Source organism: Papio anubis, chromosome 6 (assembly GCF_008728515.1).
Source record: "Papio anubis isolate 15944 chromosome 6, Panubis1.0, whole genome shotgun sequence".
Lineage (NCBI taxonomy): Eukaryota > Metazoa > Chordata > Mammalia > Primates > Cercopithecidae > Papio > Papio anubis.
In genome coordinates, this window is record NC_044981.1 from 94569303 (window position 1) to 94586041 (window position 16739).

Sequence of the window (16739 nt, forward strand, 5' to 3'; positions counted from 1 at the left end):
GAATACGTTAGGGAAAGAGAGAGAGAACGGGGAGGAGACAGCAAAAACATTAAGATTTGTTCTCAGCATTGTTCTCCTCTCACTGGGCAGTGGCCTAAAACACCAGAAAAGTTGCATTAATAAAACTGCATATAATCTAACACTGCACAGAGTGCTTTGATACAAGTATCCTCTTGCTACTTCATCTTTTCAATACATCTGTGCAAGTTTTGTTTTCAAAAAGATGTTACAAGTGGGCAGGCTTCTGCTTACAAAAATCAATGAAATATTTTCCCTTCAACTCTATGAAACCTGCCATATTCCTGAGATTTATTCTCCTCAAATAAATCAAACGTAGGCAACGTAACACTCTGGAATCAACACAGAACATGCCAGCATGAGCTCAGGCAATGAAAGAACCACTTTTCTGCAAATACATGGTAGAACTGAAGACTGTTTGTAGCTGTTGATAATTTGTAAAAACGTTTCCAATATTCTTTCAACAAAAGATTTTGATTCAGCCAAGATCACAGAAAGGTATGATGACAAAGTCCTAAGTGTACCTTTGTGTGTATTTCATCTGTTCAGCTTTTGCAAGTGACTGTGGTGGTGGTTGCCTGGATATGGAATTCCTTTGCCCTCAAATCTTCACATGCATGAAGTGCAATAAAGAATAAAATGCTGTGTTTATGTCGCACCACTTCCAAGAGGTTTAAAGCGCCGTACGAATGTTACCACATGAATCCCCACAACACCCCTGTGAGGTAGGTAGGTGGAGAGTATTGTCATCCCCACTTGACAGGTGGGAAAAATGAGGCACACAATAGTTAATAAGAGATTTGCTCAAAATCACACAGCTAGTCACTGGCAGGGCTTAGAATAAAACGTATACTGATTAGCACCTAGCACAGTGCTTTGCACATAGTAGGTGTTCGTTGAATATCTGTGGATTTTATTTGACTTATGTCTCAACATACAATATACACACATAAAGTACAAGCAGCCACCATAAGACATTTATCTCCTACATTTTCTCTGATGATATCTCTCATTGCTTCAAATCCTGGTGGATGAAGGAGGTTCAAGAATCCATCTCACAACTAAGACCTCAAGGTTGAAGAGGATCATCATAAACACTATCAGCTGACAACCCGCTCTTACACCTGCTCTACCACACAATATTATTAATAGTTTTCTAATGAAAACAAAAATGGATTTCAGGAACCATGCTGACATTATTATTTTTTGCCTGTTTGTTTTCAATGGAGTCATCTGAATGGTTCTGTGTTTTGTTTGTACAAAAAAGAAATAAGGCTGCTATAGTCCAGTTAGCATGTGAAAACTGTGCCAAGCACGAAGATCTCCTCCCAGCTCGGATGGATTGCTACCTGGGAAAATGGACCGACCCAGGGAGTGGCAGGTGCCAAGGAAGAGCGTCAGCGAGGCTGGACGTCACTTGCATTGTTCGTGGTCTGTATAGTCATCCATGTCCACATCCGAATCAAAGAGTGAGTGTCCGGTAAAATCCGTGTCTGGGGTTCTGGAAAAACTGTTTTCTGCTCCCTCGTCTTCAAAGGTCTCTGTCCTTGAGTAAAAGCTAAAATCCAGCAGTGGGGTGTGGGTTTTGCTGCCTTCGCTGCTCTCCTCAGACTCATAGATGGTATTGTCATCATCGTGGTGCCACTCTGGCCAAAATTTCCTCCTTATCCTCTCACAGTACATGGCAAGGTTGATCAGCTCACCTGCAGTGTGATCAGGAAAAGCAAGGATTAGTTCTCAAAGGCAGCAGTCTACCACGTCTATGGTCTGTGTTCCCCCAAAACTCTAATGTTGAAATCCTAACTCCCAATGTGATGGTCTTAGGAGGTGGGGCCTTCAAGAGGTGGTTAGTTCATGAGGGCCAAGCCCTCATTTGTGGGACTAGTGCCCTCATAACAGAGGCCTGAGAGAGCTGCCTTCCCCGTTTTACCACGTGAGGACACAGCGAGACAGCACTGTGTCCAGGAAGCAGGAAGCGGGCCCTCACTCAGGCAGGCCCTCGCCAGATCCTGAATGGACCAGAGTCATGATCCTGCATTTCCCACCATGATCCTGCATTTCCCAGACTTTCCCAGACTCCACAGCTGTGAGAAATGCATTCCTGTTGTTTACCAGAAACCAAGTTTACAGCATTTTGCAACAGTGGCCCAAACTATGACATCCAGCCACTAGGCTTTCTGGGAAACTGGAATAGTGGGGAAGGTAAACATTAACAGTACTTTTCCATAGAGATACTGTGAAAATATTTAGGTTTTTATGCACATAATAAAAAACGGTGAGTGAGAAAAGTTAAATTCAGTGAGTGAGCAGAATGAAATGAAGAGGTGAGTCTGATGATGATGAGAAGTGGCGGGGTAGTTTATCCAAAACGGCAGATAAACTACCATCATTTGGCTTTAGGAAGCATTTTATTATTTTCTGTTTACATATCAAGAGAACTAATGCTTTGATTGGTTCATACATAAATTAATTTATATTCCATGAAGATACATCAACTGTTGTTGGTTGCATTAAGTCAGCCAGAAGTAATCGTTTACTCAACAAAGTTTTGCAATGTTGCTATGGGCTGAGTACCATGCCAAGTAGCTGAAAAAAGTTATGTTAGGACATACACTTTCCCCCAAAAAAAATCCATAAAATGGATAACTCAGAATTGTCTTTATGGATAAGTGTGCCTGCAAACACACTTAGCATAAGATATTTTAAAATTTTTACATGAAATTGAACAGCGGTACTCAGGATCCGGGTCCCACTCAGTCACTAGACTACTTCTTTTTTACATGAATCAAAGGAACTCTTGTGTTAAGTCACTATTACTGTCTAGGCATTTGTCTGAAACGTGACACTCTACCTGGCCTTCATTTCCTAATTCCAAATGAAACACAAAGAAAGAGGGTGAGTTTCTCCCTTTGATCCAGCAGATGGCAACATTGCTTATAAATATATGATTTGCTACTGTCTCTTATAGGACATTATTACTCTAAGAGTATCTTTGGATTTAAGTTATATAAACATTCATTTATAGTGTAAATAATCCATGTTTTAGTGCAGAAAATTAGAAACAACAGATAAGCAAAAAATAAAAGCATTACCAATAATCCCATTCCCCATAACATTTTCATTTATGTTCTTCCAGAAATGTATACTTACATATACATTTACATATATTTACATGTGCTATATAGGATTTACTACCTATTCTTTATCTTATCCTACTTTTTTCCACTTAACAATGTACAATAAAAATCTTTGAATTTCACACTCTGACCACAGTGGTAACTGCACACTGTTGTATGGCTGTACCGTAGCTTCAGTTTATCTTTATGAATCCCCATCACAGGCCGTTTAGGTTGTTTCCATATTAATGGTTCTGTTAATGACAGTTTGTCACTACTCTATTTAACTTTTCTGTTAAGGAAAATAACATATTCTCATTTTGGAAAATTAGAATTAGTCTGTATACAGAAACTGTACAAATACATAAAGAAGAAAACAAAAAGTACCCATGATTTCATCGATCCAAGATAATCACAATTAACATTTTGATGTGGCCGGGCACAGTGGCTCAAGCCTGTAATCCCAGCACTTTGGGAGGCCGAGACGGGCGGATCACGAGGTCAGGAGATCGAGACCATCCTGGCTAACACGGTGAAACCCCGTCTCTACTAAAAAATACAAAAAACTAGCCAGGCGAGGTGGCGGGCGCCTGTAGTCCCAGCTACTCGGGAGGCTGAGGCAGGAGAATGGCGTGAACCCGTGAGGCGGAGCTTGCAGTGAGTTGAAATCCGGCCACTGCACTCCAGCCTGGGCAACAGAGCGAGACTCCCTCTCAAAAAAAAAAAAAAAAAAAAAAAAAAAAAATTTGGTGTAAGTTCTTTCAGTATTTTTTCTATTTACCTATTGCCATTATTATTACATATTATCTCCTGTAACATTATTGTAAACATTTTCCCATGTTGTTAAAATTTTTCAAAACTTGATTGCTGTTTTGCTAACACCCCCTGCAAATCATAAACAAAGCAAATCCCCCTGCTTCATGGATCCCATGGACACGTACTGGTTCCAGGTCACCATTTCCAGTCTTCTCAAATTATACCAGCTCAACCCCCACTATGTAAAAATCTATTCTCTTCTAAAAGATATTTGTGCACATGCTCTGGAGCCAGAAACTCAGAAGTCAACACCATTGCTCCTTTTGAGGAGATGCAGCCTGGAAAACCTTCACTTACTTTCTCCCTCATGGGGACAGTCATGAAACGCCTCAACAGGTATTGCTGCCAATGCCAGGGAACCAAGAATTGAATAAAGATGTAAAGGCAGCAGCAAGAGAAAATAAAATATCTAATTGGGGAGGTAAAGAGACATCAAAGATGAAATACAGTCACTTCACAGTAGAACCTGGGGCCAGCCCTGTTTGACTCAATCAAATCCATTCCTTACTAGCTTTTCCTACAGAAAATCAGAATCTATTCACAAGATCCACGGGATCTATGAATACCACTTCATTCATGGCTTTTCTTTCTACAGGCTTGTTTCTTCACCTTTCTCCGGAAGAGTTGCCTGCTCTGTGACCATGTGACATTAATACCACTTCAGTATGTAATAATAAAAATTAATAATCATAATTATATAGTTATATAGTCCTAACTGTGTGCCAGGCATGTGAAGTGCTTCACTCACCTGTTGAATTCATATTAACCTCCTTAGTCCTCATGCCCTTCACCTCCACTCAGCTCTCTACTGATGAGCTGACAGCATGGCCTGGGAATTAATAGTATTGCACTACCTGTCATGGAATATTTTTCTGTAATTATTCTTGAGGTCTCAAGACTTGTGAGGAGACAGGTGCCACCCCTTAATGGCAATGAGTTACCATAAAAGAAGTGATCATTCCCACATGTAGTTGAGAAAGGGTTTGCTTTGATGAGCCAGGAGCTGCGAGCCCACACACTCCTCAATTCCTGCCCCTGATAAAGAGTGAAACAGAGTGGACATCTACAGTTGGGTTTTATCTTTTTCAGGCTTTGTCTATCCCTTTCTGTGGCTAGATTCTCCATCGGCTGAGCCACTTAACATGCTACTGGACAAAAGAACAGAAAAAGTTGGCAGTAGAAATAGGTTGTGTGGAGTGGTCGGGGTGGGGGTGTGTGTGTGTGTGTGTGTGTGAGACAGAGATAAGCCTGTGTTAATATAAATGCCTATACAGGCTGGGTGCAGTGGCTCATGCCTGTAATCTCCTCACTCTGGAAGGCCAAAGTGGGCGGATTACCTGAGGCCAGGAGTTCGAGACCAGACTGGCCAACATGGCGAAACTCCATCTCTACTGAAAAATACAAAAATTAGCCGGTCGTGGTGGCAGGCGCCTGTAGTCCCAGCTACTCAGGAGGCTGAGGCAGGAGAATCACTTGAAGCAGGGACTGGACTGGTACCATCCACTGGACTGGTAAAAAAAAGTCTGATAACATCCAATGCTGATGAGAATGTGGAGGGTCAGGCATTGTACTACATGGCTGGCAGGGGCATACATTGCTGTAACCTTTTTTGGAAAGTAATCCGATGTTATCTATCAAAAATTTAAATGTGCATATCTCTTGGCCCAGGATTTCACTTTTAGTACTCTATTCAACTATAATGAAAGCAGTGGTATGTAAAGATATATGTACATGGATATCAAATGAAGCTTTTTTAAGCAAAAAGAAAAGTAAAAGATGAAAACAGCCTGAATCTCCATCAATAGGTTTTGATTAAATAAATTAAGGTGCATCTATGCTATAGAATATTGTGGAGCTGTTAAAATGATATGATATTCTGTTAAGTGAAAAAAACAAGTTATAGATAATGTGTATATATAATTCCATTTAGTTTAAAAATAGTGAAAATAAACTGAAACACATATATGCATATGCAAATCTGTACATGAAAAAAAGCACAAAAGGATTTACATTAAATCCTTAATATTGGTTATTCTGTGGAAATAATATTGGACATGGATGAGGAGAAGGCCATAAATTTTTTAAACTATACCTTTGTAATTCAACTTACTGTAACCATCATGTATTACTTTTCATATTTAAAAATCCAATAAAATCAATTGGTAAGAAACAAAGTGATATTCTCAGACAACTCGAGAGGATATTTATCAGAAAGCCAAATGCCCCTCTACCCAGAAGATAATCCCAGATAGAATAAAGACTTGGGTTTCTCAAATGGAAATACCCTCCCTGCTCTTTGAATAAAGTGACACATTTTATATTCCTGTATTCCTCTAATTTTTCTAATAATCAAAACATTCTGTACAATTTGATGGTGAAAACATTGTCAACCAAATCCAGAATCCAGAACTAAGGTTCTCCCAGCTGCCAATCATGCCAGGCAGGAATGCGGGTGAGAGAGAAGCCTGCCAATGTCTCACAGCAGCACCTGCCAGCCCTCGGTCACGAACCAGCAAATAACTTGGAAAACCGAGGCCAACATCCAAACACACTCATTTGCTCTACAGGTATTTAGTCAGTACCTCCCTGTTCCAGATCCACGCTAGGCGCTGACTACACCCTTGGTTGCTCCTTTTAGCCTCTGTCATGCAGGCATAGAGGACACTGAGCATATATCCTCTTCAGAAAAATTCCTAAAATACTTGAATACTGTAGTGAAAACACCCCCTTTGCCTTGTCTCCTTGAAGCTAAAAAATATTAATTCACAGATCTCCAAATACAAAAGCAGGCCAAGGTAATTTGATCCAGCCCTTTCCTGAAACCCAAATCTCCTCACAGCAACCTCTTCCTGAACACTTCCCTCCAGATGGAGGACAGTAAGAGTGCAGGAGTGAGGAGATATTTACATGCTGGTCAAGGAGATGCAGCATTTTTTCCACTTTTTAATCTATCAAGTATTAAGTAAAAAAGACATTCAAGTACAATAAATAATTGCTGGTGAAAGTTGCTGAATGAGGTTTTTCCTAGAGCACAGAAGGCTGGGCTCCTCCTAATTCAGAAAATCGCATTAAGGTCTGTGGTTTTGATAGGACTCTGGAGGACAGGCAGACACGCTGCAGAGTTCTTGACCCATTATGGCTTCAATTTCACTTTTCTCAGCTTTCTCAAGCTCTCCACATCGGTTCTAAGGAGCGCCCCAATCCACATGCAATTCTCTAATAAGAACCCTGATTAAAATATCAAATCTGACTCCACATTAAGAATGTTGCTAATAATAAAGCTGAGATTTTTTCAGTATAAAATGGCAAAAATTTCAAAATAAATTATATTCAACCCCAATCAAGGAACAAAAATTGGAAGTACTTTCAGACTTTGCTCATGAGAATATAAATTGGTATAATCTTTCTAGAAAGCAATTTAGCCATGTAGACCAAGAGCTTATGCCCTTTGAGACAGTAATTACCGAACAAGAAATTTAGCCCAAGGAAATAACCAGAGATGAGCAAGAGTATATATTTATAACAATATTCACTATAGAATATTAGTAAAAGTTATTTAAAACAACCCACAAGTCCAGAAATAGATTAATCACATAAATTACCATGTAGCCACAGGATAGGATATTATGCAACTATTAAAAATACCATTTTGAAGAATATTTCATGACAAGGGAAATGGCCAAAATACAGTTAATTTTAAAACTTTAGGTTATAATTGTATCAACATTATGGTCCCAACTTAAAATATATATATACATACTTCTATTTGATAAAAGATTAGATACATAACACAATATCAGCAATCGTTCTCTGTGAAAGATGGTGTCACGAGTTATTTTTTATTCTTTTAAAACTTCTCTATCTTTTCTAAATTTTCTTCAGTAAGCAAATTATTACTCATATTTATATGTCTATCTAGATAGATAAATGCATACATATGTATATTCAAAGCCTGTCCTCCTGCGCATCTAAATGAAGGAAACTCTCATACTATTCTACATGGTTCCAGAAGTAGCTTGTGTGGCTTTGTAAATAATACGTTGGACCAAAAAACTAATATTCATCCAAACACACTCACAATGAGGCAAGGCCAGTGGCGCTTCTGTCGTTCCAAAGCTAAAGCAGAAAACTGCCTGAATCCGAGCCATTCACATGCCTGGGTTTCACCCAGTTCTAAAATCTCCAGGCTGCTTGTTGTTTCTACTTAACCCTTCTCATGTTACCTCTCGAGAAAGTCTCTACCACAGAGACAGCAAAGGCAGGGAAAGAGGTTGAGAGCAAATTACGGCAGTAGTAGTTTGGCTGCACGTTATCAGCTCCCGTCCAAAGATTTAGAAAGGGTATGGAACTAATGCCTAAAATGGGATTTAGAGATCCCTGTGGACTTTAATAATTCATGCTACACCAGTACCCAGGGAAAGCTGGAAGCTACTTTAAGAATCAAAGTGCATGCAACCATGTGCCAAAAGCCCCCTGCAGACGATGGTGTCGGACTCCCCAGATGTGCATGAGGGCCCGAAATCAATCCTCCAAAAGGCTGATCATTTCTTTTAAAAGAACACGAAATGCCTCAAGTCCTTTCAGGAAGTAATAGAGAAAAGGGCTAAATCATAACAAAAAATGCATCATTTCTGAAAGAAAAAATTCTATAGAGTCTGTGAGTTCTACTGATAATGGGGTCTCTAAATACTTCAGACGAAGTAACAGATGACCACAACACTGTGTGTGTGCACATTTGTATGTGTATGTGCACACGTGTGTATGTAGGGATGTGTTCGGGTAGAAGTGTAGGTATAACTGTACAAGTGAGTGTGTGTGGGGGTGTGTATAGAGCATGTGAGTAGATGTGGGTGGGTGTGTACATGTGGGTGTGTAAGGGTGGTATGGTAGGAGAATGGAGGGAACAGAGTAGGAAATAATAGGAACAGAGAATGGATATAAAACACAGCCCTAAATGAACTAAAAGGAATCAACATCTTTTAGACTACCGTGGAAAAATGGGATTAAATTAAAGAGAAACTGATATTTTAAATGCCACAAACCTCACCAATGTGATAGCATATTTAGTTTAGAGAAGTTCCAGTGTATTGCAAAACAAGGAACATCCTCATAATGACCATTTAGGAAATTAAATGACAGTCCATACTATCCCTAGTCCCACTCAGCTGAACTTCCAGAAGACCTTAGATCAATACCTGACCCACTCCAACGAAGTCTGATCATGTATCCGGGGCTCTGTCCCCACCAATAAGAGGATGTGGAGAGTGAGTGCTGCTGGCGTCAGCCTGGTCTAACCTCCTGGGCATGCACATGAATCGACACACACATACATACATACACACACACACACACACACACAGAGCTGCAGGCTCCACCACCTCCCCACCCATCTACATGACACCCACACAAGACTGCTTGCCTGCCTCAGTTTCTTGTATGATTCTGCCTTGCTTGGTTCCATCCATCCATCCATCTATCCATCCATCCATTCACCCATCCATCTGTCCATCTATTTATCCATCCATCCATTCAGCCATCCAGCTATCCATCCAACATTTATTAAAAGCATTCTATGTGCTATTCTACTGGTCTCTCATCTATATACCCAGCCTGCTCAGTTGGACATAAACATTTTGATTAACTCTTGTCGATCCTCTTCCCCAAACCTAATTATTGAACTTCGATCCCCACATCCCTGGCCCCCAGGTACTTGCTTAGGTACTGCCTCAAACAGTTCCCACGCAACTATGCAGGGGAAGCCTCTCCCAGAAGCCCTGGCTGCCACATACAGATGCTCCTCGACTTATATGGGGACACATCCCTATAAACCCATTGAAAGCTAAAAATATCATAAATCAGCTGGGCACGGTGGTTCATACCTGTAATCTCAGCTACTTGGGAGGCTGAGGTAGGAGGATCACTTGAGGCCAGGATGTCAAGACCAGCCTGGGCAACACAGGAAGACCTCATTTATTTAAAAAAAAAAAAAAGTTTTCTTAATTAGCTGGACATGGTGTCTCAGTCATGAAGTACCAGCTACTCAGTAGGCTGAGACAGGAGGATTACTTGAACCCAGGAGTTTGAGATTACAGTAAGCTACAATCATGCCACTTCACTCTAGCCTAGGCAACAGAGCAAGACCCCATTAAAACATATATATGTATACGTATATGTACATATGTATATATGTGTGTGTGTGTATATATACACATACATATATAAAGTCCAAAATGCATTTAACACCCCTAACCCGCCAAACATCATACATTAGTTTAGCTTGCCTTAAACGTGCTCAGAACACTTACATTAACCTACAGTAAGGCAAAATCATCTGGCAACACAGCACACTGTACAGTATCAGTTGTTTACCCTCATGATTATATGGCTGATTGGAAAGTGTGGCTCAATGCCACCCCCTGGCATCAGAAGAGAGTATTGCACCACACATATGGACAGCCCAGGAAGAGATCAAAATTCAAAGTATGGTTTCTACCGAATAAGTATTGTTTTTCGCAACCTTAAAGTTCAACAATCATAAGTCAAACAATGGTAAGTCAGGAACCATCTGTATATCCCACCACCCTACCCCACCACACACACACACACACACACACACACACACACCCCCCCAAGATCTGGTCCCTTGCACATCAATCCAAGGTGAGCTGTCTTTCTGTATGCCATTTCCACCATGAATTTTACTTTTGGCTACAACCCCACACCCACTCACACATATATGTTCACCCTCTAGCATGGGTTCTACTTATCCTTGCTCCTTAGCTTCCCCTCTCATGTCTCTTGTAATTCTGACAGGCCTCACATCCAAGGTACACATCACACAAAAAAAGTACTAAGATTGTATTTCTTTGGTCAAAATTAACATAAATAATACTTTGGGCGACCGGGCATGGTGGCTCATGCCTGTAATCCTAGCTCTTTGGGAAGCCAAGGTGGGCAGATCACTTGAGGTCAGGCATTCAAGACCAGCCTCACCAACATGGCAAAACCCCATCTCTATTAAAAATACAAAAATTAGCTGGGCATGGTGGTGCACGCCTGTAATCGCAGCTACTCAGGAGGCTAAGGCAGGAGAATCTCTTGAACTCGGGAGGCGGAGGTTGCAGTGAGCCAAGATTGCACCACTGCACTCCAGCCTGGGTGACACAGCATGACTCTGTCTCAAAAATAATAAGAATAATAATACTTTGGAAAGCACTAGACTTACAAAATATTTGTTGACATTTTCATTTTCCCACAGTCTTGAACTTTTTAGCTCTACTAGTTTTATTTTTTAATTTAAGACAGAGTCCTACTCTGTCACCCAGGCTGGAGTGCAGTGGCATGATCTTGGCTCACTGCAACCTCTGCCTCCTGTGTTCAAGCGATTCTCCTGCCTCAGCCTCCCAAGTAGCCGGGATTACCGGTGCATGCCACCATGCCCAGCTAATTTTTGTATTTTTAGTAGAGATGGGGTTTTGCCATGTTGGCCAGGCTGGTCTCAAACTCCTGACCTTGTGATCTGCCCGCTTTGGCCTCCCAAAGTGCTGGGACTACAGGCATGAGCCACTGAGTCTGGCCGCTCTGCTACTCTTAGTGTATGATCTACAGCCACTCTGTTAGAACAGAAGGAGAGAGTGGCTTGAATGCAAATGGCACAGAATCCTATGTACTTACAGTTACATGTGCAACATCTAAGAACGGTTTAGACTCAGAACATCTGAAACAGTCAGTGAGTTCATCAGCGTCACCCCACCGTGGTTGCTGTAGCACTGGATATACTAGAAAGTGGGGAGCCTCCACTGCCCAAAGGAAATTAAGGAAAACCAGCAAACCAAGGGCACTAGGTGGAATTCAAACCCTATTTCACTATGTAAGCAGATGGAAGAAAAGCGCTAGCATAAAAACATGGCAGGATCTGTGTCAGCACTACTAAGAACACAGTCTGGGCAAGACAACAGGTGAGAAGCCCAGACTCTCTTCCACCCCAAAGTATCCTGAGTACAGAGAACCAGCCCTAGCCCTGTACACCACAGCCTGGTGTCTCCATAAAGCACACCCAAGACCAAAGCATTGGTCTAGAATTCTCCACTGGGCTACCCCACTGCCCACCCAGCCCCATTAAGCCCCAAAACCTGAAGAGGTGTGTAGGGCTTGCCTTTGATCAGCCGTTCAGGTCTTGTCCCTGGTAAGGTCCACATTGCCTGTGCCAAGTGTCCAAAGACAGTGGCGTCAAGAGTGGAAAGCTTGGGCCCCATGATGTACTTCTTATCACCTGCAGTAAATAAAGCAGAGAAGTCACTGGGCTGGCCCGCACTACCTCACATCATCACAATGGCATTCAGCACACTCTATTACACATTCTTATACTGAATACCAAAAAGCTTTGCAGAGTCTAAATGCATGCACACCCTTTTGCTTAAAAAAAAAAAAATAGAACAAAGGTAAAATGAATTAAGCAATCATGTGATACACCAACCCATAGGATAGCAACACAAGGAACATATCAAAATAAGCAGATGAGAGAGGGCATTCATGGAAAAAAGGGAGAATTGATCACCACCAGACCTCTGGGGAACTCATCTCAAACTCTAGTTAAGTCAAGTCTGTGATGCTTAAGAACACCTGGAAGTTTGCTTAAATCGTCTCAAAAGTAACCCAAAGCAAGCACAGCCAACATCAGCACTTACATTGTTAATTTAAATACATTTCCCCAGGAAAAACAAGAAGCCTAAGCTCCTTAAGAGGTTTGGAGGTGAGATTTCCCATGACACTACATGGTCCTGGCAAGGTTCTCACCTCTGAGGACCAGCTTCCACGGAAAACATTAAGAGAAGCTATGAGGTCACAGGCTCAGCCCTGGCATCAGGCTCTCATGAAAGGATGTTTCACACTACTGCTCCCATCTCTCCGTTTCACACTACTGACTTCATCCAGGCCTTGTCACCGGACTATCACACTCAACCTATTAAAACTGACCCAAGTCAACTCCCAGGCTACTGTTAGACACTGCTGCATATGGAAGGAGCACTGGGGGAGATGGATCTGCCTAGTTCACATCCTGGCATCACTGTTATTCACTGTGGGAATCTGGTCATCACATAACCTCTACAGCCTCAGTTTTCCCATCTGGAAATGGGGATGAAACTAAGAGTGTCTATTTCTTTGGCTATTGTGAGGATGAAATGACATAACGTACATTAGCACTCATGATAGCCCCTCCCTTTCTCCAGTCCTTTCCACATCCCATCTGACACTATCAACTTCCTAAGACTTTTTTTTTTTTTGAGACAGAGTCTCACTCTGTTGCCCAGGTTGGAGTGCAGTGGCACGATCTTGGCTCACTGCAAGCTCCGCCTCCCAGGTTCAAGTGAGTCTCCTGCCTCAGTCTCCCAAGTAGCTGAGATCACAGGCAGCCGCCACCACGCCCGGCTAATTTTTGTATTTTTAGTAGAGACAGGGTTTCGCCATGTTGGCCAGGCTGATCTTGAATTCCTGACCTCAAGTGATCTGCCCACCTCAGCCTCCCAAAGTGCTGGGATTACAGGCGTGAGCCACTGCACCTGGCCCTAGGACACTCTTTTAATCATGTCACTCCCTTTCAAACACCTTCCATGGCTTTTGAAATGAGTTATGAAATGAAGTCCAAACTCAATTTAGAACTTAAAGTGCATTATACATTGCCTCCAACCCAGGTTCCAGCTTTATCCTTCATTCCTCCCTTATCCTAGCAAACCCAGAGGCCACTCCCATTCCCCAGCACACTTTATGCCTCCAACTGTTACACCTTTGCTCATGCTGTGCCCACCCTTTCTCTGCCCCCACAATTTATATGTGCTCACCACTTCTCTCGAATCAATTCTATCCATCCTTCAAGGTCCAGCTCCAGTCTGCTTTCAAAGTTTTCTGGTGGCAACAGGAGCTTTCAGTTCATACAGTCCTGTGTTTACATCTCCCTTTTGCACATATAGCCTTATAGGACTTTAAGGCATTTAATGCCTATTAACCTTCTCAACTATAAAATGAGAAGAATAACTGAGGTGACTTGAGCAGAGCACACAGCAGATATATCCTACCTCTTCTCTCTCAGGCTTCCTGAGTGACATTTTTCCCACAATGCTCTATACACAGTGTGTGTGTGTGTGCGCGCGCGCACGCGCGTGTGTGTGTGTCTGTGTGTGTCTGTGTGTGTGTGTGTGTGTGTGCATTTTATCTTTCCAGCTAAATTGTTAGCTCTTTGAAAGTAAGGGTCAATTCTTGCTTTTATTTAGCAAACCCTTATACCACATTTACTATATGCCTGGCCTGGTTCTACAGGCTGTACTCTAGGACTATCTACCCCTTTCACCACTCTTGAGTGACAAGCTGAGGAAACTGAGTATCTGATGACAATGCACAGGAGAGACAGGAAGGGGAAATGGTTGGAGGTGGGAACACAAGTTAACAACTGTTACAGCCCAAATGAAGCAGGAAGTGATTTTTAAAAATCATTTCTCCTATATATGTCATAAAGACCAAGGAATACCCTATAGTAGGGCAATATGCTGAACCTAACCAAATTGCCTTTTCTGGTGAGGACAATCAAGTCATTCACGTTACAGCCCTTAGTTATTTCCCACTGTCAACCAAATTCTCCATCATTTGAGTCTTATACCATTATCCAAATACTGGGGGGAAATCCAGAGAAAGTACTACCTGGACAGAAATAATAACGAAAAATCAGATACCATAAGAAGTAATTCCTAAGGTGTTACTCCTGGGGTTGCATCCCGCTGGCGCCATGCCTCCACCGCACCCCTGCTGGCATTAAGTGAATGCAGGGAGGCAGAGGGAAACTGCACAGAAGCTCTCCTGCCATCCTGCTAGGGCAGGAGGGCGTGTTGGCCAGGTGGCCCAACGGTCCTCCTTATGGGATTGTACCAGGCTCAACCCATTCAAAGTCCAAACACCAGACTACCCACATACTGGAAGCCATGAGAGGGCTTCAGGACCATTGTGAGAAGGGCTACACACAGCCTCAGAGAGAAGAAAACAGGATTTTTGTTGTGTATGTGTGTGTGTTTTTTTTTAAGAGCAACAATGACTTCGTGATCAAAAAAAAAAAAGGAAGAAAGAAAATGTTTCTTGAATTACTCAAAAGGACTCTAAGGGAAACGCCAGAGTAAAGTCCATAAATTTTGAAGTCTGTTGTAGAATCCAAAGACTTTAAAGGCAAAATGTAAAACATAAATATGAATAAAAATTTGGAAAACCTAAAAATGGAACACACAGGACTTTGATAAAAAGAAAAAATCATTTAAAAAAATCATTTGAACCCACACATCAAATAGTGCATATAACGTTTGGCCAAAATTCGCCACCTGGCTTCAAAATGTTAAACCAGAAGAACACTGAGTTAGTGAGTAAAGAACAAGGCTGAGGATGCTACCACATCTCCCGACTTCTGCCCGATGCTCTCGGTCTCCACAATGTGCCACACTGATCTTCATCTCAGAGATAAAGACCGCATGGAACAGCAGAAGGGTTGAGCTGTGAAAGTTTACAAAAGGATGCTTTCATCAGGAAGGAATACAGAATGCAAAAGGGAAAAGAGAATAGAAATCAGGTGTTTTCAAAGGTGCCTGCAAAAATATAGGTGGAATTAACTATCTGTTTTTTGTGTTTTTTTTGCTGAGCGGCAGATATAAAATTATATATGTGTACACACACACACAGGATAGTTACAAATGTCAAGAATACAAAAATATCTCATCATTCAAAAGTCCTCATAGTACCTGATGGCAGAAAGCCTTTTTAAATTTTTGTTTTAAAATAATTTTAGATTTACAGAAATGTTGTAAACATAGCACAGTGTGTCTGTGTGGGTATTTCTGGATGAGATTAGCATGTGAATTAGTGGACTGAGTAAAGCAGATTGTCCTCCCTGAGGTGGGTGGGCCTCATCCAATCAGTTGAAGGCCTGAATAGAACAAAAAGCCTGAGTAAGGAAGACAGATTTCCTTCTGCCTAACTGCCTTCAAACTGGGACACTGGTCCCTCCGAGGTCTCCACCTTGCCAGTTCATCCTGCAGATCTTGGAACTTGTCAGCTTCCATAATTGTGTGAGCCAACTTCGTATAATAAATCCTAATGGATCGGTTTCTCTGAAGAATCCTGACTAATACACCTTCTCAGGGCATCAGATCAGGGAGCATGTAATATCCCATATCTTATGACTATGATATTAATCTTAACCATGTGGTAAAGATGCCATCTGCTACATTTTTCACTATAAAGTTAAGATTTATTTCTTTGTAACTAATAATCTTGACAGAGACACTTTGAGACTTTATAAATATCCTGTTTCTCCTCAAACTTTGGCCTGCTAATTTTAGTGTCCATTGGTGGATGTTATCTGAAGCAAATATTACTGTGGTGTTTGCTTCATTGTGAGTTTCGATTTCTCTCATTCTTCATATTGATTAGAATTCTACTGTCCTTTCTTTCCCATTTCCTAATGTATTCAATTATTTATTTATGTAAGTATGCACTAATGGATATCTATTTTATTCTATAGGCTATAATCCAATACTCTCATTATTTTGTTGCTCAAATTGTTCTAACTTTGGCCTTTGGGAGCTTGGCAAAAGAAATTTTTTTTAAGGAAATCGAATTAGATTTGACTCCGCTTAGAGACAAAGAGGCCAAGTTAAAGGCTTCAGACTGCAGCACTCTTGGGGTTCGCAAAGTGGCCCCGGGTCTCACGACCAGGGGGTTTTGACAAAAGCAGAACACTCAGGACACCTGTGAAGG

The 16739-nt window shown here is 41.5% G+C and overlaps 1 protein-coding gene across 2 annotated transcripts in view; it reads right to left on the reverse strand.

The window, feature by feature from the left end:
* Window positions 1-868: 868 nt before the first annotated feature.
* The window catches only part of FAXC (failed axon connections homolog, metaxin like GST domain containing), a 70283-nt gene continuing 54412 nt past the window's right edge, over window positions 869-16739 (reverse strand). Inside the window, exons 5-6 of one of the 2 annotated variants that reach the window (XM_003897940.5) lie at window positions 12106-12222; window positions 869-1721 (exon numbers count right to left, since the gene is read on the reverse strand). In XM_003897940.5, the coding sequence (XP_003897989.1) occupies window positions 1432-1721; window positions 12106-12222 (407 nt within the window). In that variant the 3' untranslated portion in view covers window positions 869-1431. The remainder of the gene's footprint in view (window positions 1722-12105; window positions 12223-16739) is intronic. The other variant, XM_017958145.3, reaches the window with a different exon arrangement.